At 45.0% G+C, this 19,176-nt stretch overlaps 1 protein-coding gene across 5 annotated transcripts in view; it reads left to right on the forward strand.

The window, feature by feature from the left end:
• Positions 1 to 19,176, forward strand: part of gpatch8 (G patch domain containing 8) — a 58,148-nt gene that overhangs the window by 15,506 nt on the left and 23,466 nt on the right. For 2 of the 5 annotated variants that reach the window (XM_061226012.1, XM_061225995.1), the window contains exons 3-5: positions 964 to 999; positions 8,108 to 8,125; positions 12,395 to 12,467. The exons of 1 other annotated variant lie outside the window; for it this stretch is intronic. Coding sequence is in view for 3 of the 4 variants with exons in the window: in XM_061225995.1 (XP_061081979.1) it covers positions 12,461 to 12,467 (7 nt within the window). In the remaining variant the exon portion in view is untranslated. The remainder of the gene's footprint in view (positions 1 to 963; positions 1,000 to 8,107; positions 8,126 to 12,394; positions 12,468 to 19,176) is intronic. 2 more of the 5 variants (XM_061226002.1, XM_061225986.1) reach the window with 2 other exon arrangements.

Here is a 19,176-nt window from a genome sequence, read left to right on the forward strand (position 1 = left end):
GTACCAACATGGCACATTTGGCACACAGCCTCTCAATTCCCCGGACCAGGACACAGATGGAAAACCTCTTACAGTAAAATTCCTTATCCCAGTGCCCTGTGCAAAGGCCTCCTTCAATTCTCCATCGGAGTCATAGGGCCATTGCCGTAAGTACTTAATCTAATTGGCTTGAGCTAGATTTTCCAGGCCCTCAAAGCGAATCTGATAAAATGGCTCCAGACAAGCTTTTTGACGGTAAGGCTTCAGCTGAGCTCCGGGAGCACGTGCCGTATTCAGAAACGTCCTTGAGCCACGGGCCGAGCGGGGAGGCAGCCTCTGTAAGTAGGTTAAACTCCATTAGCCTGTCTTACTAGCGGCAGGCCCTCCCCGGCTCTATCCAGGCTGCTCTGTGCGAACCCTTCTTCCCCCCCGTGCCTGTCCCTCTGTCAAACACACCGGCACCGACCCGCCTCCTCTCAATCAGCCGTTGCGCGTCGCTCAGCAAAACCGACGAAAACCGGCTCGGCCCAATTCCCCGTGAGGCCAGCTAGTGAAGAAATTCCCTATAGGCTAAGGCTCGGGTGTCTCCCTGGTTGTGTATTTTTGGAAATGCTAAAATGGCTAAGTTATGAGGGGACTGCCTGCGTGCTGTAAAAAAACGCAGGATCTTCCCCGGCTTCTGACACTGCATTACATTACATGCTAAACCAGGGCGTCAGCACAGTATCCACTCCAGACAGAGAGGGGGAGTGAGTGAGTAAGTGAGAGAGAGAAAGAGAAAGGCGTGAGTGCTGGCTTGTATTCTGTGCCTAGTTGTTTGTGCTTGTGAGTGAGAGCGGGAGGTTCTGTGTGAATGAGTGAATGAGAATGAATTCAGTATAATTTACGTACCAGTGTGTGGGCGCGTGTGTTGAGTGGGAGAGTGATTTCCAAAATTACCAGTATTATACACAACTTGGGGTGTTCGACATTTCTCTCCTGCAGCAAATTGGCCCCAATTAGCTAAGCAGCTATGACCCGGTTTGTATTTGCACGCTCTTGCTTTCCTATTCCTATCTCCTAGGGTCTCCTGTAAACGCTTCTCTTTTTCTCTCTCTTTCTCGCTCTTTCTCTGTCTCCTCTCTTGCTGTCTTTCTCTCTCTCTCCTCTCTCTGTCCTCTCTGAACACAGTGATTGGGTGTACAGTACCCTCTGTCATTCTGTGTTGGCATGGTGCTCGTGCATTTTTCGCTGACGAGGCACATGGATGATATCACAGGCAGCTTCAGTCAGGCATCGCAATGTGCAACCCGGTCTGGGCCCAAAGTCACCTCTCCGCTCTCCCTCAACTATCAAGAGGCCTCATGCCATTGAGAATTTAGGATTACTTCATTCACAAGCTTAATTGTCAAATTGGTATTCACGGTTCTTGGCTCATAAATCTTAGTATTCGCCTGTGCACGCAGAAGTCGGTTGTCCTCGAGTCTCTAGTGCTTATCAGTTCACCAATCTTTAAACATCAGTTTGAGGCTTGTCGTGTTCGGTAAAGGCCTGAAATGTTTCATTTCTAATATTAATACGTCTAAAATCTTTGCATACATTAGTGAAGAGCAAACATGATGAAACTTCCACATCTCATATGTAGGGTTTGAGATTTAATTGGCTACCGTGCACTTATCCATAAACATCCATATGTCCAATGCCAGCTGGACATTTCAGAGATGTTAGAAAACGTTATAAATTACCTAGTGGCTTCTCCATGAAACGTCCAACGAAAGGGCATAATTAATGATATAGCGTGTGGCTGGCATGAATATGAGGCTTTCATGGAATGTAAGTATTCCCAGTACTTGTCATTAGAAAAGTTTCTTCAGTTTCAAGTTTCTTCTCTGAAGTTATGGTAGGTTCTGCAGATTTGGTTAGCACGACTTGTTCTCTTGCAGTCTGCGTTATATTTGAACGATGTAACCGATCCGTCCAAGGTGCACTTGGTTACTGAAGGTCCCTTGGGACTGAAGCATACCGTGGACATCCACTCGTGATGTCCGATTAGTTTGCGCTTATTAAACCCTCACCGCCTACCCAGTTAGAAGGTAAAGAAAAACAGCTTTTTCCCAGGTTTAGAAGCGTACTGAAGGTACTGCATTGAAAGTTTGCCTTATCTGCAGATGAAAGTATTTCCATATAATTTTTAGTTGGTGAACATCTTCAGGTTCACAGCGCTGGCATGCAGCCACTGTAAATAGTTAAACGGTGGGGTGGGGGTTGGGGGAAGTCAAACACTTGCTCAAAATAACTTTCAGCCTCCGTTGAGGAGAGCGAGGCGGAGAGGTGCCCTGACTGGCGGGTGGAAGAAGTGCCTTTCGCTCCTGTGGTATTGTCTATGGAGAGGTGCGGAGGGCTCAGCTATTGCACACAGCTTTATTTGGGGTGGGTGAGTGGGTGGGCTACGAAAGGCAGCTGTCACTTCCACCCTCGCATACACCTGAATGTGGAGAAGGCCGCGCCAGAAGAGCCCACACCCACGGTGTCGAGCCCTCAGCAGGAGTGCATTATGTGTGGGGAGGTCCCTTTATCCATGTCCCATGTGGAACTCCCCGGTGCGAAGGAGCTGGGATGACCCCAGGGCCGCTTCCGAACGCTGTAGCCCCGCTGCCTGCACCCATGATTCCCCCGAGGGTAGCCACCAGTGTCAGCCGACGATCTGCTCGCCTCAACGATCTGCTCGGGGTCCTTGCATATCTTCCTTGTGCAGTGACGTATTGTGACGTGACGTATTTTGATTGCTGTAGACTAGTGATCAGGCGCTGACGGTACATTCCTGGCCGGCAATGTACGAAACATGAAGCTGAAACCAAGAGCACAGCACAAGCGTACTGGACCATCACTGTTTTTATTACTTTAATGCTCACATTCCTTTGTGTTGGCCATTGCAGAGTCCATTGAGACTATACCTGTGTGTGCTTAAATAATGAAATAAGCACCTCCGTTATGGCAAAATAGTTGCACATACATTGTTGAAACATTGCTGAGATCTTATGACACGACCTAAGGGACAACATTGTATTTCCGGCAGATGTACTTTCAATTGGGCAACGGCATTTAGAATACGTCATTCAGAAGTTTACAGGAAGCAAAGTGCGATGCTTCACAATAAATCATGATGCGGAAGGACCCTGAGCGGATTGTGGAGGCGAGCAGATCGTAGACTGACTCCGGCAGGGCTGCCCCGGCAGCAGGTCTGGGCGCAGGGAGGAGGTAAGGACAGAAGGGCCCGGGTGACAGCTGCCAGTCCAGGTGTAGCAGCTGTGTGTGGTGCTCTCCGCCCTCGGCACCTCTCCCACAACTCATTGTGTGTGATCCGTAGGCGGCTAGAGGTCTGTGTTACTCTTGGGGACCTGCTTTTTTTTCTCTAACGTTTTTTTGCCTTGCATGTGTAATTGGGTAATATTCAGTTCCTCTCACCTTTCCTCCCCCCTCGAGAGATATACGGCAACCTCAGGCCAATCCTGCCCAGCCCCGCCCCGTCCAGCACCTGCTCAGAAGCACCCACAGTCACAATGTTCCAGGAGTCATAACCTTGATGGTCAGAGAGACACACACGGACAGACAGACGGACAGACAGGGCCTTGGGGTCAATGTGGTCACTGTCAGAGCACCGTCTTGCTGAATAGTGGCAATACTATTTCGATTTATTCAAATCAAGATACTTTACTTTTACTTTCCGAACCTGGATTTTACACTGATTAGCATCACGGAATTGCACTTATGGTCTTATTAAGGTTGTTATCTGAATTAGTAGTACAGCCAGGGTGTCCTGATTCTTAAGCTCTTTCCCTTGTCAGGACCTGCAGCATTCACTCACTGTTTAAATATTCTGCTGCAGTAATCAGAGCAATTTACCTCAGTGCTTTAGTGGGAACGGGACTCTCCGCAGCGGCTGGAGCCGTTTCAAGTTTGATCAGCGACAAGAGCTTTTTGCTTTCTTACCATAAGCATAAAAATACTTTATCGCTCGATATGAAATGCTGATCCCTGAAACCGAAGGCCATGCATCAGGGCTTTTAGGCCGACCACAGCACGGTTTGCTGAGTTAACTGGCTCCTGGTAGGTGGAAAGTGGTGTTGAACTGAAGGTAGAGGTCACGATTCATTCGGGCGGCATTAGCTCAGGAGGTAAGAGCGGTCGTCTAGCAGTCGGTGGGTTGGGGGATCAATCCCCCGCCCTTTGTGTGTCAGTGTGCCAAATGCCTAACCCCAATCGAGCTGGTGCCTTGCATGGGGCGCCAGTTGCAGATGGTGAGTGTGTGTGTGTGTGTGTGAATGAGAGGCATCAATTATAATGCGCTTTGGATAAAAGCACTATATAAATGCAGTCCATTTACCATTTAACAAAAAACTGAGGGAGCAGAATTTGGCCTTTCCATTTTCAATTACCTTATGGGGGGGGACTCTTCACTGCAGTTAAATTCCATCATGAGAGGACTCTCTTCCTGTAGTTATATTCCATCATGAGAGGACTCTCTTCCTGTAGTTGTATTCCATCATGAGAGGACTCTCTTCCTGTAGTTATATTCCATCATGAGAGGACTCTTCCTGTAGTTAAATTCCATCATGAGAGGACTCTCTTGCTTAAAAGAAAACACCCAACATTTTGGGAAATATACCTTTTTTCAGACTTACCGAGACTTAGACAAGATTAATTTTTCATTTCATTCAATGGCTCAATTTCAGTGTTAGCTTGAAGTGTTTGCTTAGCATAAAGACTTGAAGCCTATAGGAGTCAGTAGCCTACCTCCAGAAATACACCTTACAGCAGCTCTGAAGCGGTCTTATTTACACAAGGTATTGTGTATTTGAAATACCCCTGCGGGGATAAAAATTTAAACTAGATGTTTTCAGAGAAGTTAGACTGTTGGAACCGCTGAACACACGTATCCTCTTCAGTTTTCCACTGGTTGAGCGCAGTATCCACGCACCTTCTGATGGTAGTTTTAAAAGGTAAAACTTATCCGAAAACAATGTCATTTTATTCCTCTATGTGTATTTCAAATACACATGATACCTGGTAGGCTACTGACTCCTTTAGGCTTCAAGTCTTTATGCTTAGCTTACATGTTATACTACCATGGAAACCGAGCCAGTGAATGCACAAAAATAAAAATAAAATCGAACATCTCGTCTGAGTAAGTCGGAAAAAAGGTATATTTCGCAAAATGTTGGTGTTTTCATTTAATGTTAAATTACATAATGATGACTCTCCTTACTAGAGAGGACTCTCTTCCCTGTTTTTAAATGACATCATGATAAGATTCTCTTCCCTGTAGGTAAATTGCATCATGGGAGGACTGGACAGAATATTTCAATTCTTTTATATATCCCTCCTTTTCACTTGAGACAGCCAGCTCTTTCCCCACCGCTTGTTCAGAGATTTGTGCTTTTGAGACTCATTACTCTTGTTCCTAACATGCAGCAAAGGCCCCTCTAAAGGTTTGTGGGGAGTGGGCTTTGAACATTTGAGTTGACAAAAGGTCTCCAGCAGCCACAGCAAACAAAATGGCTGTTCATAGAAGAGCCTCTTCATTGCCGAGCCGGCGATATTGCAGTGTGATCGAACAGGATCACACAGAGCCTCTCATTACAAGTTTTTTTGACCCGACTTAGATTTCAGATATCTAAGGATCCTGATTTGGCAATACATGTTCTTGCAGTCTGCCAGTTAAATAAACAAACTGCAGTTCATGGTTTTTCGCTTATGTGCTGAGGGCCCCCGCACCCCCCCGGTGCTTATAACTAGGACAAACGAGGTGCAGTGTGTTTCCTATGGAGTAAGATGTATCGACAGTGTGTAAAAGAGCAGAGATTTATATTCTCCCAGCCTCCTTTGCTGCTAATTGTTAACTGCCCAGTTTGAAATCCCCAACAGTATTGGCCCATGTGACGTTATTGTAAAGTGAGATTAGGCAGCTGTTAAAGCCTTCCCATCTCCCAGGAGCCAGAACCAGCCTGTCTGCCAGGCCAAATCCTCAGTCCATCTGTCTGTCTGTGCACGAACTGACTCGGTCAAAGAAGACGATGGCCCACCCTGCCCGCCTAAGAGCGTGCGTGTGTTTGTACGCGTGTGTGTTTGTGCGTGCATGCTTCTCCATTTGCGTGTATGCGAGCGTCTGTGTGTGCTGTGCGTCTTCCTGTGCGTGCATGCCTGTGTGCGCGTCCGTCCCAGCGTGTCTGTGTACGTCTGCTTGAGCTTGTGTGGGGTGTGTATTGTAGGTGCATATTGGTGTATGAATGCGAGTTCATGTTTACCCCCGATTCTTCCTGGACACATTCACAGCATCACTGGCCAGGGCAGTTCAGTTACTAATCCACACACTAGGGTTTTCCATTTTCAAACCAGTGTATTCAACTAATTGTTTTAAAAACAATTTCTCTTAAAATTAGTTGGATGTAATGTTAGTGGGATAGGCGTTTACCATAAAGACCACATCAGTAGCTCAATGAATGTTGTGCATTCTGGACTGCTGTTGTGTGTGGTTTTGAATGTTTCATAGTAGGAGCAGTCTTTATTTTTCACTTTTAACTGAGTATGCATGTAGCACTTGCCTGTCAGTGGTCACGTTAAAGCTGGATTCTGCCTGTTTTAAAAAAAGCCGAACACAGATGTTCTGAGGTCTTTAAAAAAAAAAAAAAAAAGTATAACTTTATAACAAAATATGATCCAGTCTTGAACCACAACAATATAATTTTTTTGAGGCTGCATTGTCTGACTGACATTTGTGTTGTTTTTTGATCATAATGTTTACACAGCCATTGGTAGCATTGCAAGATTCAAAGAGAAAGCGCTTATTTTGAATGGACGGTTGAAAGTGAGATGTCTTGCTCTAGCTAGCTTGCTCAACAACTAAATTAAAACTGAAAAATAGCTCCTATACTTTTTAAAATATTATTAGCCGGTGAGATGATTCATTTTTTAGTGGCTCAAATTCCGATTTTTCAGCAAGTCTCATAAATGATAAAGCAGCCAGTTCAGGCTTTGGAAACAAAATGTGCAGACTCCTCAGCCAATTAGTGACTGGAATTCACCACTTAAGTAGGCAACACATTAAAAAAACCAGCAGGCATAGCTGAGACATCAGACTTTTGTTCGATGCAGTTGCACACCGAGGCAGTCCAGCCAGATTGGAGTATTGCTGGCACATGAGGGAGCGGCGTAATCGGGCCGCCACTCCGCCGGTGGGGGGAGGGACTCGGCGAGGAGGTTCGCTGCATACGAGCGCCTCTTATTGCCTGGTGTCACAGTCTGGGGCTCGAGACGATACGGCTTGAAGAAGGCGTGTCCATCTCTTTCCTGCGCTGGGGGGGCAGGGTTGTAGCAATGTTTCCTCAATATACACAGGTGGGTACAATTGGCCACCAAATTGGGTGAAAATGAGGGGGAAAAAATCTGAAACAAATGGAAAAATTGAAAAAGAAACAGACACAGCAGCACTCCCGGCTTTCAGTTTGAGATCCCTGCTCGAAAGTAATATGCAAGACAGGAACAGAAACATGGAGGCTAGCTAATTTAAAACAAAAAACACTAACTCTCAAAAAAAGGAAGCTGCCTCAAAACACGGAGCTGATTTAGGGTCCAGCCATCTCCATGAAAAATCTCCCCGTAAATTCCTGGTGCGAGGATGGGGAGGTGGCTTGCGGCTCCCCTCCCAGAACTGCCCTGAGCTCAGTGCACAGTGTCCTCTCCCGTTTGCAGGCCCCGTAGACTACAGCCCAGTATATCTCTCCCCGTCTCTCTCTCCTCCTCATCTCTGTGCTTTAACCCCTGTGCTGGTTTAACTTCCTCTACACTGTGCCAGTCACAGCACCCTGCTCATGGCCTTTACTCCGGCAACCTTAACTTGTGGGATTTCTAGTGCTGACATTTATTACAAATCATTTCCTTTTCTTCTTTTTCTTTTTTTCAATGGTAATTGTTCAGTTTAATTACTGACCTGATATTTTTTTTCTTCTTTTTTTCCTGTTACATTAGCCAATCATAACCATTTCTAGGCAAGAGAGCAAGTAAAATTAAAAGGAAGTTATGAATTTCATTACAAGCATTAGTGACTGGACAGTTTCTTACATTGTGTTACATTTAACTGTTCTTTTGACAGCCCAGTTTTTAAAGCCAGGTTCGTATGGAAATGCTTTCACTCCACTTGCACTGCTATTGGAATCGGCATATTGCTTTCATCTGTCTGTCTGTTTGTTTTAGTGCATCCATTCGTTCCGCACAGCCCGTGCAGTGTCTCTCCTTCTTGCCTCGCCTCCCGTCCAATCAGATCTCAGGAATGCTCCCCCAGATTTGTTTCCCCCCCCCCCCCCCCATATTCTTTAAATGCCAGTGATTTTTTTTTTTTGTTTGATTTTTTTTTATTCCTTTGCTGGAAGCGTGACCGCTTTTGTTACCCTTTCCTTTTTTTCCGCTGGCTCATTAAGGCCAGAATGAGATCAGCGTCCTCAAATGGCAATGGGAGGGCTTCTCCACTCCAGCTGACGTAATGGAAATGTGACTTTGCTGCAAGTGAAACGCTGTCAGTATCCAGTAACTTTGGAGCGGACAAAAGGCCCACTTCTCCCCCCCCCCCCCCCCCCCCTTCCCGTTAGGCCGACCCGTTTCTGCCGTGAGCTGCGGGAGCCTGCTGCTCCCACGCCACCCAGCCGTGCATGTGCACCTGAAATTGCGAGTTTTGTGCAGCAGTTCTGTGCTGCACACCTCTGTTTCTCCCAGTGAGTCCAGATGCGCTCTACAGCACAGCGCAGTAATTGGACACCCATACGCCCCGGGTGTCTGTCAGGGCTCTCGTCAGCCCCCAGCTATCCGCATTAGGAGCACGCCTTCGCAGTCTGGCAGCTAGCGCGTTCAACTCGTCGCACCACTCGTTCCACCAAGAGGATCTCGGAAGAACGTGTTACCATGGCAACAAACGGGGTCAAAACGGCTCGATCTCTTTAGGAGAGTGTGGAGTGTCCGTACTCGATTCAGTGCACCGCACTGATAAAGTGGTAGTCAGCGGACGCATAGGGAAGACGCTCAGGCCACTTGTATTACCCAGCCTCAGTAAAGTACTGTAATGAGTGCATCTCCCCACTGTAAAGCAGACCTGGGTCAAAGGCATAATTGTTTTCGATTCAAATACTATTCTGTGCTTGATTGATCTGGTCTGGTGTGATTGCACCAACCAGGAGGTCCAGAAAGTAGGGTTTGCAATGTGAGAGTAAGTTCCAATACAGTAAAGCTCAGTAAAATGTGAAAGTTATTTCAAACCAAAACAGTTACGCATTTGACCCAGGTCTGTTGTAAAGGGAGGAGAGGTGTGGTACAGCAGGGACACTATTTCACCCATGAGCCCTCAGTCTTAATTAGGCTAGTGGGAATGTACAGTAGGACTGCAAGTATGATAGTTGGCCTAGAAATGCCGGGTAATGAACAATGTAAAAACGTGTCAGTTTTGGATACAACCATTGAAAGGAAAATGTATAGATCTTATGTTATAGTAACTACGGGATAAATAAGAATGGTGGGACCAAACATGCATGTGTATGATTAGTGGGCTTGTGAGGTGCTGTCTAGCAGGCTTGTTTCCATTAAGTAACCCCCTTACAATGGCAAGTATTCGAGAGCCCCTTCTGTGATGCCCTGCCAGACCCATGACGGCTCGGAGAGAAGTAACATTCAGACGTAACATGAATTGTATGCGAAGAGGCCTCAGGCTGTTCAGCTCACAGCAGCTGGTGTTCCTAATCCAACACTGAATTTTTGCATCAGCAAGAAAATTCAAATACTGCAATATTTTCGTTGTCAGTGGTTATACAAACCAAATCGGTCTAGTTTGTTCAGTTGATGGATCATTTCGAACTGTCCCGATCATAATTTAAATTCACGATGTGAATTAGGACTTCTTTTATATTACATTGTGCATCATACATGCTTGAGCTAGTCATTTAATAGTGGTATTTGAATCGTGTTGTGTCTTCTGTGTCCAAGCCATTAACTTTTGTCACACTGAAGCATTTCAAATCCCAGCCTGAAATTGCTGTTCCTCTCACCCTTTTTGGAACTGGTCTTGTTGGTTTTTGGAACCTCAAGACGCGCATATAGCAGGATGTTTTCAGTCTCCAGAACAGCTATCAGCGATTAGCTTTAAAGTTCCCAGGGCCTGTATCTAATGGCAACACTAAATGTTTGGTCTCTGGTCTTCACCAGAAGTGGTTGGAGTCCAACCCTGCTGTCACAATGTTTATGGTAATGCCCAGAGGTTTTATTAAGCAATGTTATCATGTATGATTCAGGCATAAATAAGAAATGGAGTTCAGCAGTGGAGGTTTTTATTTTAATTTTATTTTTTATTTATTTTATTTTTTTTTCTTCTCCTCCCTCTCTCTCCAGTGAACTTCCTGATCAAATCTCCCACTAGTGAAGCTGCAGCTCTAGGTTCCGTAATTTTGTTTTCCGACTCCAATTCCGGGCATTTCTAATGCTGTGGAAATCTTCCTCAAAAATTGGACGGCTGCTTTTTGACGTGTTTTTTTTTTCCCCAGAACGCTGGTCTGTTTTACATTATTGGGTGATGGGAAGACCAAGCCCTCAACTGAATAGTAGTTACTGTGTGCGCTGAAGAGCCTGCAGTAATGCCAAACCGGATCTTGTTCAGAGGCTGTCAAACCAACCAGGAAAGTGCGTCCGTAAAACACCTTCCTCGACTGAACACTTTGATTTGAATGCCTATGGAAGCCGCAAGCCTTTCTAACCAAAGGAACTGGTACAAGATGTTGTAGGTTTTCCACGTACAAATTAAGGCGATATCGCTTTGGAACCGCAACAGTTCATATACCCTAAGCGGGACACGGTGCACACAGCGCTGGGCGAAAGCAGGTCACCGTTCTGGGAAGATGAAATTGTCCTCAAATGGCACGTTAAATGGCATCTTGAAAAATGCCCGCCATCTTGAATTTTCAGGTGGCTACTGGGCTTTTCTAAAAAAGTAGGTCCTAGGCATTATTCATGCCAAGTTTGGTGCTTGAATCACAAAGTGAAAGATTCTTCTGGAATATTGACTCAATCTGCAGCACCACGTGGAGGCGAACGGGCTGGGCGAGACGCTGCACCTGAGGCATGCGACAACTGCACCCCTCTGTGCGCATTAACGGTTCTGGCTACTCATGGCTCTGCCTGTCCTGTCCTAAACCCGTAGGCTTCTGCATTTAGATGACTGTGTGAAGTACATCATCACCCCGTGCTTGTGTTCATTCATCATGATCGTTTCTGTAGGCCTTCTCTTTAATTTCGCTCCCTCTGTATGTGCAACATATTCAGTGCGTGACTAACATCACCGTTCTTACCTTTGTTAGCTGCTAGCAAGAAAGTTGCATGTTGTACTATTTCTATTATTTCATTTAATTGAATTTAATTAATTTAAGAAAAAAACAAACCTGATCGGTTAAAGAAAATGTCTTGAATTCCCCCTCTCCACCCTCACCCTGTTTGGATGATTTTTTTGTTTTGTTTTGTATTTGATCTGGTGATTAGTGATGGGGAAATTGTGCCTCATGGTTTTTAATTTGTGTTTTTCTTTTGAGTGTTGCTCAAAAGTGGAGGGGTAGTCTGTCATGTTCTCATGGTCACACACACACACACACACACACACACACACACCCCAGGGCTGTGTACTGGTGAGCCACGCCCTTTCTCTCGCAACGGTACACACGGTGCTCCTTGGCTTATGGGTATGGTTTCACCTCAAGCTTGAGTTTTCTACCTCTTTGTGTTGATGCAAGGTCTCGCTCTTTGTGTATGACTATGTCCGTTGTAGGTTTAAATATGTATATGCCCCATATACATATTTGAACATGTATGCCTCTTTGTCCATATTGAGTCATATTGCTCTTTGTAGTGGTTGCCTCTTGTTTTGAATTTATTTCCCCACTGTTTTGCTTGTGACATCCCCCCTGTCCAAACACTGTGCACAGAAGCTGCCCATCATCTTGAGAAAGACCCCCAATACTAGAGGACTGTAGCTACACATCCTCAGTTTTATGTAGTGCCCACTGCTGTCAACAGGTAACCGTGTCCCTAAGTAGAGAGCTAGGACACACTCTAGGATAAACACTTATCTGTTCTAGGGAAGGGATATTATTTTGTCCCAACAAACACTCAACCTTCCTCACCCCCACCTCCCCCCCACCCCCCACCCCCCAGCTGTACTGTCCGTGTTCTCTCAGCATGCTGATTCACTCAAAGGGATCTGAAATTACACTGTATCGCAGGTGATCTAACAGTCCATCCAGTAGCTCTTGTTCCACCCGCTCCTCATCCTGACACATTATTTGGCCCTGTGGGGAAAAGCCCTTCTTATTATTGGAATATTTTTGGTTTTTTTCTCCTCTGTTCTGTCCATCAGGATAATATCGGGCACCGGCTTCTGCAGAAGCATGGCTGGAAGCTGGGCCAGGGCCTGGGGAAAACCATGCAGGGTAAGAGCCTCTTTTCTTATCTCCCTCTTCCTGTCTCTCTCTGTTCCTCCCACTTCATTTCCTGTTTGGGTTTGCAGACCGCCGGTACCAGTCTCCTTATTATACGTCTCCTCTTCAGCGCTTGTTCCTTTGAGTAAGCCCCAGTCGCTCTCGAGGATCAGTTAAGCTATTTTCAGGGTCAACATCCTGTTTGGGTCTTTTTGCGACGGACTCACGTGGGGAATGGGATCAGAGAGTCCCTAGGGTTTTGGCAGTCAGCTTTTCGGCCTCCCCCCCCCCCCCCCCACAATTCATCACATATTAAACGGGTAGGAAAGTCGATTAATGTGTCAAAAACAACTGACTGCTGAGGCCTAGACAAGGAAGTGTTAGGACGCTGAAACTACCCAAAGAAAGGCAAGGGCTCCTACTGCAGACCATGTGAAATGATAGGAATGTATTAAAAGACTTAACACTGCCTTGGTCATGCTACATTTTTCTCATGAGAGATGCAGGGGTTGGAACAACTTCAAAGTCATTAGCCTTCCTCGCAGAGCTCTGAGTAGCATTCGCGGAAAACAATCTGTTTGGATAATTTCATGTGGCTTTTTAGTTTTCCGGCCCTGTTTTGGTCATCTCAGCGGAGGGCGGAGCAGGGAATCGCTCCGCAAACACTCCTCTCCTTGTCCACAGACAATCGCGTCCATTGACGGGACACGTGCACGCTGTGGCCAAATGAAGGGCTCCAGAGGGGGAGGTGGCCGGGGGAGGTCACAGCATCTCCCATTCATACCATAGTCCAAAATGTGGCTCATTGTTGGGGTTTGAAAAACAGTGCCATTTACTATTCAAAGAAGCACCTCCCAGCACGTCGGCCTGACTAATTCATTTCAGCTGCAGTTTCAAAATGGCCGCCGCGGTACAACGTTGTACCACCCGGCATTTTCTGTTGCTGCTTCGCCCTTGTGTTTTTGCCACTTGGGGATACCCCTGTGCAGTTGCTCTATTGGTAAAACATTTACACAACTGAACGCAGAACTCATAAACCGATAAGCGGGAATTCCGTAGCCTTTGAAAACATGCGCTATTGCTGAATGAATGTTGAAAATTTGAAAATTTAAAGTAATATATTTTATTCCCAAGAACTTTTTGGTTCTTTTAGTTACCAACCAGCCTATTATGGCTCCGACCAGAGAATCGCACCATCGCTATATCGAATGGAAAATAATATTGATGTGAATTCCCCAGGGGGAAAACATTGCAAGCTGGTTTTAAGATCTGAATATCATACAGATATTTAGCTTATCTGGTGTGGTCTTACCTAGCAGGAATTATAATTATATTGTAAACTTGTTTGCAGTGCATGGATATACCCATATAGGGAATAGCAGTAGTAGCGCAGCCTTTCTGCTAGCTGCTAGATTAAGCTTGTTGCCAGATAGCCAGAAGTATTTTGAGTAGGATTGCAAGGGTGCCAAATCATATCCAAATAGGGCCAGTGTGGGTGCAGTTCTTTTGTTTTAGCCAAGCACTAAGACACCTGATTCAACTACTTAACTAATTTAGGTTTTCCGTCAAGTCCTTGATAAGTAGAAGCCTAAAATAAAAACCTGCGCCCACAGCGGCCCTTTTGGATAACATTGAACACCCCTGACATGATTTCTTGTGTTTCAAAAAATGAAAGCACAGCTTAGTTTGTCTGAAAGCTCAGTTGTATCCTGGCAAGCTATTCCTCTGAATGACCAATTAAAAAATACTTCCTAATATCTGTGTGGAATTTATCCTTTGCCAATTTCTATTTGTGCCCTCTTGTTCTCCTAACCAAACTCACCATGAAGAATCGCCTATAGTTCACTTTGTTAATCCCTTTAATTAATTTAAAGCCTCAATCAAATCCTCCTAAGTCTCCTTTTACTGAGCGTAAAGAGATTAAGCATTTAAAGTCTATCCTCATAACTTTTTATCATTTATACATGGAACCAATCTGGTTGCCCTTCTCTGAACCTTTTGCAGCGCCTCTATATCTTTCTTATAGTGCAGTCCCCAGAACTGCACACAGTACTCCAAGTATGGATTCCTTAGATTTATACTCAATACTCTTGGCTATGTATCCTAGTGTCCTTTTGGCCTTTTTTACTGCTATCACACATTGACTAGAACCTGAAAGGCTTTGATCAACTATTCGTTTTCAACTTGTGCACCTTACAATTTTGTACCACCCAAAACGTAATCCTGCCTTACGTTTTCATTTCCCACATGTTGAACTTTACGGTTAGTTATATGGAATTTAATTTGCCAGGTTTCCGCCCAGTTCTGGATTCTGTTTAAATCTTCCTGGATTACTTTAGTGGATTCCAAACTGTTAGCTAAACCTCCTAGTTTTGTACCATCTGCAAATTGAAGTAAAGTACTTCCAATGTCTCCGTCAAGGTCATTTATATAAATGAGGAAGAGCAGTGGCCCTAGCGCCAAACCCTGTGGGACTCCACTTCCCACAATAACCTGCTGAGATAACGTCCCGCCTACTATCCCATAGCCAGTTCCAAACCCACTCAAAATGGCTCCTGCAAATACTACCATACTTATTTTGATAATGTGTTTATCATGCGATACTTCATCAAATGCATTTTGTAAATCAAAATATAAGCCCTGCTATCATCAAAACACTTGGTAACTTCCTCAAAGAATGTCAAAGGTTTTTCAGGCATGATTTACCCTTAAGAAAGCCATGTTGGCTGTCCCTTAGAATGTAATTATTTTCAATAAATAATTCCAGTCTGTCTCTAATGATAGATTCCAGTATTTTACACGTGATGCAAGTTTGACTGGGCCTGTAGTTTCCTGAATTAGTTTGGTCCCCTTTCTTATACATTGGTATTATACTACTTTGTTTCCAGTCATCCACTATTTCTCTAAAGACTGTCTAAAAATACTTGCCAGTGGTTTAAAAATTATCTCATTTAACTATTTGAGTTGGGAATATACCATTTGGGCCTGTTTCCTTATTTGTTTTTAGTCGGCCCTGTAAAAGAATGCATTTGAAATAAGTCTGAAACTCACAAAACGCATAGTATGAAAAGGTCCCAGGCTGTCATAGCTGCTTGCACCACTGAAATATGATTTCAGTTTTTTCCTCTACTAGCCCCTCACTTCTGCAGTTTTCTGCCCTAAGGCTGAGGCTTTCTGCTCTAAAGCCTGATTTATACTTCTGCTTCGAATCTACACAGAGCCTACGCGTAGCCGCAGCCTACAGCGTAGCCTGACGTGCACCTCTCCAGAAATGTAACTACGCGTCGTAGCCTCTGTGTTAGGCCATGCGTTGGGCTACGCCATAGGCTCTGCGTAGATTCGACGTGGAAGTATAAATCAGGCTGCGGTGAGAAGCCATTGTTGTTTCCCGCATGATTAGAAATGGAAGCTATCGGTATTCTGTCAGCACGCCCTTTCACTGCGATAGAATTCACCGCTGTTTCAAGCGAAGGTCATGCACTCTGGCCTCAACTTCCACTTTTAAAAAGAAGATTAAACCTGCTGTGCCACGCACACATTAATATCTCTCCTTTGCCAACAATTCTGTAGATGTAAGAAAAAAGATCAATATATGGTTGCCCTACGGTACTCTAGGATGTGTAACGCTTGATAATCTTTTGCTGAGGAGAGATTTTTGCTGCTTTAGAAGGCAGTAGTCTGAATAATGGATACAGTGGTATACTGGTTTCACAGTATACTGTCATATACAGTAAGATTGATGGTTGTCAATGCCTAAAAATATTTTTAGCAACAAGAATTGTGAGCAGTCCACCAAAAACATCTACCTGCCTTAGCATGCATGTTTCTTGGTACTCCTCAGCATTGCATCCTCAGTCAGAATAGAAGGACAGTGGGGCCGGTAAAGGAGTAGGCAAACCTATGCAACAGGATGGGTGGAGGTACCCAGCTAACAGAAAATGTTCACACATTGTTACTGGAATGTTTTGTTATAACATTGGCACAACATGGCAGAAATTTCAGAGAACGTATTGTGTTAGCTGGGTAATGGCCGACCGGGACCATGGAAGTGTCCTCTTATCTCTCCTTCAGAGGCATTTGACTCTGTCTCTTACCCAAATTTTGCTGACTGAGCAGGCTGTCTCCAGCCGTTCCCTCAGGCTCCCTCTGCTCGCCCGGCCTCACGCCTCTGCAGTGTGAGGAGGAAAGGGAGCCCAGTCTTCCCTGCTTCCACTCCCCAGCCTCCAGTCCCTCGTCCCAAGCTACATGCAAACTGTGTGGCTATAGCTTCTACCGGTTCCCCCTTTTGCACAATTACTGTCAATTGGGCTAATTAAATTGGGGACTGGATCCAGTGTTCTGTTCCCCATACCAGTTCTGGCAAATTAAGTCTGAAGATTTGAAGGAAATTGCCCCTGATGACGAAAATCAAAATTATTTTTTTGCCGTGATGTTCTCATTTGATTCATTGTATTAAGTAGATTATTTGATTTCTCTCATGAAAAGTAATCACTGCTGTCTTTATTCTCCGTAGTTGATTTTCCGGAGGATTATGTTATCGAATTGTAACGCTTGACTTATGACTGTGGAAGCATTCGTGCTGCTTATGCCAACTGGCACTACTGCTACTCTAGAGGACACAGAAATTCTCCTTAAGAAATGTCTGGTACAGAGCAGAATTCATGGTTCCTTCTATAATGGCAAGTTTTTCAGGACCCGAGGCAGCAAACATGCTGACATGCCAACAGGGCACTTCCACCCCCCATTTCCCTAAAAGCTTTACTTCATGCCACTCTCCCCCAAACACATTGGAAGACATTTTGGGAAGACTTGGGCATGACTGTGACCTGTAGGTGTCCCAGGGAAGCATCTGAAAATGTTTTTAATGTTTATTTATTCCTGCATCATGTTTTAATGGCTGTTATAATGTATGCTATAATTGTGACCAGAAGGATTCATTTTCTGCACAGTTGTGTAAGTGTACAGAGGCTAATTGTGCTATAATTTCACATGGTCAATATTTTGTCGGCACACTGGGTGCTGTGATCTGCAGTGTGTTCGCTGGGTTATTTTTACACTGGTTCCCTGGGGCAGTCACCAGCTGCAGCCTCGCTGTGTTATCCGCTTTGTTATTCTTATTTTTCTTTCCGTCTCTTTCATTAGTGAGTCACTAATGAACTGGGCATTGAGGCATGAGTGCAGTTTTGCAAGCAGTTTCCATCCAGAATGGAAAATAAGTCTATGAATTTGTTTTGATTCGGCCAAAATTCAGTGTTGCCTTACCATTATAATTTGAAACTTGGGTCTAATTGAAACTGGAACTTGTTATTGAAGAATCGGTGTTCCTGAAACCAAACCCAGCTTACCGTGTTGGGTTTACAACACACTCGGTCATGTTGAACGCAAATGCCTGCGGCCCGGCTTTTCCTGGTCATTATTATTTCATGGTGCCACCCTGCATTTTATTGAGTGCATATCCTCTGTCTGTTTTTAGCTGTAATTACGGTCCAATTAAGAATAAACTGCTTTAGCTGCTTGTTCTGCCATTTTAAGAATGGCCTGCCTCGCTCACACTAATGGATGATCAGTGGATTGATTTCAAGATGGTGGGTCTGGAGGGAGAGGATTGCCAGTTAAATGCTCCCTATGCATCTACCCCATTTCTCAGAAACGGAAGCATCAGATTAAAGCTATCTCAAATCATCCATCATGTGCTTGTCCTGATGTTATTATCACTGTGCCCACACACTAGTATTTCACAGAAGAGTATGATTGCGGCTGGAGTATTTTCCAGGATTACGCCCATGTTCAATACTGATGTTTCAAGCTTTTCCCCTAAATACAAGATGGCTAAACCTCAATTTAGTTAGCTGTTATCTAAAGAAATTCCTCATCTTTCATGTTGCATCTGAGCATTAGTGTGCAGAGCTTGTACATCGACAGATGCTGAGGTTTCGAGAGGTTTTTCCACAGCGCTCCTGGTTTTATCAACATGCCCTTTGTCATAGGGGAGGTCCTATAGCACATCAGCCAGGCTGGTATTTCACAATGGGGGCCAGTTGGTGGTGTACACCCTGTACTCTCTGGCTGGATAGCTGCCCTCCTGCACTTCCACCATTCCTGCTTTGAGAATAGCCGAGCCAATCCCCTGAGGGCTGTATTCTGCTGCTACCGAGCAGAGTTCCCAACACAACAGCGTATGTAGAGCGCTGACCGACCCCTCCCCCACCACTAACCCTCGGCTCAGCATTGTTTGCAGCACGATGAAAGGTATATTAAGCCGGTAAAATCCGGAACAATCCTGAATGAACTCATTTGGGTTTCTGTCCAGCTTATCGCCCCCTTTTGTTATTGCTACAGACATAGTAATGCTTGTTTGAAGTTACTCCTCGTGGAATGACTTCAAAAACTCAATGCAATTCAGTTTGTGAAGGAGTGCATCCATTTGCTTTCAAGGTCCTGCCCTAACGTGAGTGTCCACTGCCATCTACCTGTTTTAATGGTCTGGGGCAGCTAGGTTAGCTATGGCTATGGCACCGCTCTATACAGGCTGGGAGCCCTGGGACATGTTGTCTGCTTAGTGTATCTTTGACCCACTTGTGTAGTTCCTGTAGACGGCCACAGTTTGCAGCAGTTTGTAACCAGCAGTAGATTCCTGTGGCCTGTGCAGTAAGAAGTGAAACTCCTGTGGGTTGGCTTTGGGGGGCTGCTCTTACTGTCTCAGAACGGCCACTGCATTGCA

This window comes from Conger conger, chromosome 2, assembly GCF_963514075.1.
Source record: "Conger conger chromosome 2, fConCon1.1, whole genome shotgun sequence".
NCBI lineage: Eukaryota > Metazoa > Chordata > Actinopteri > Anguilliformes > Congridae > Conger > Conger conger.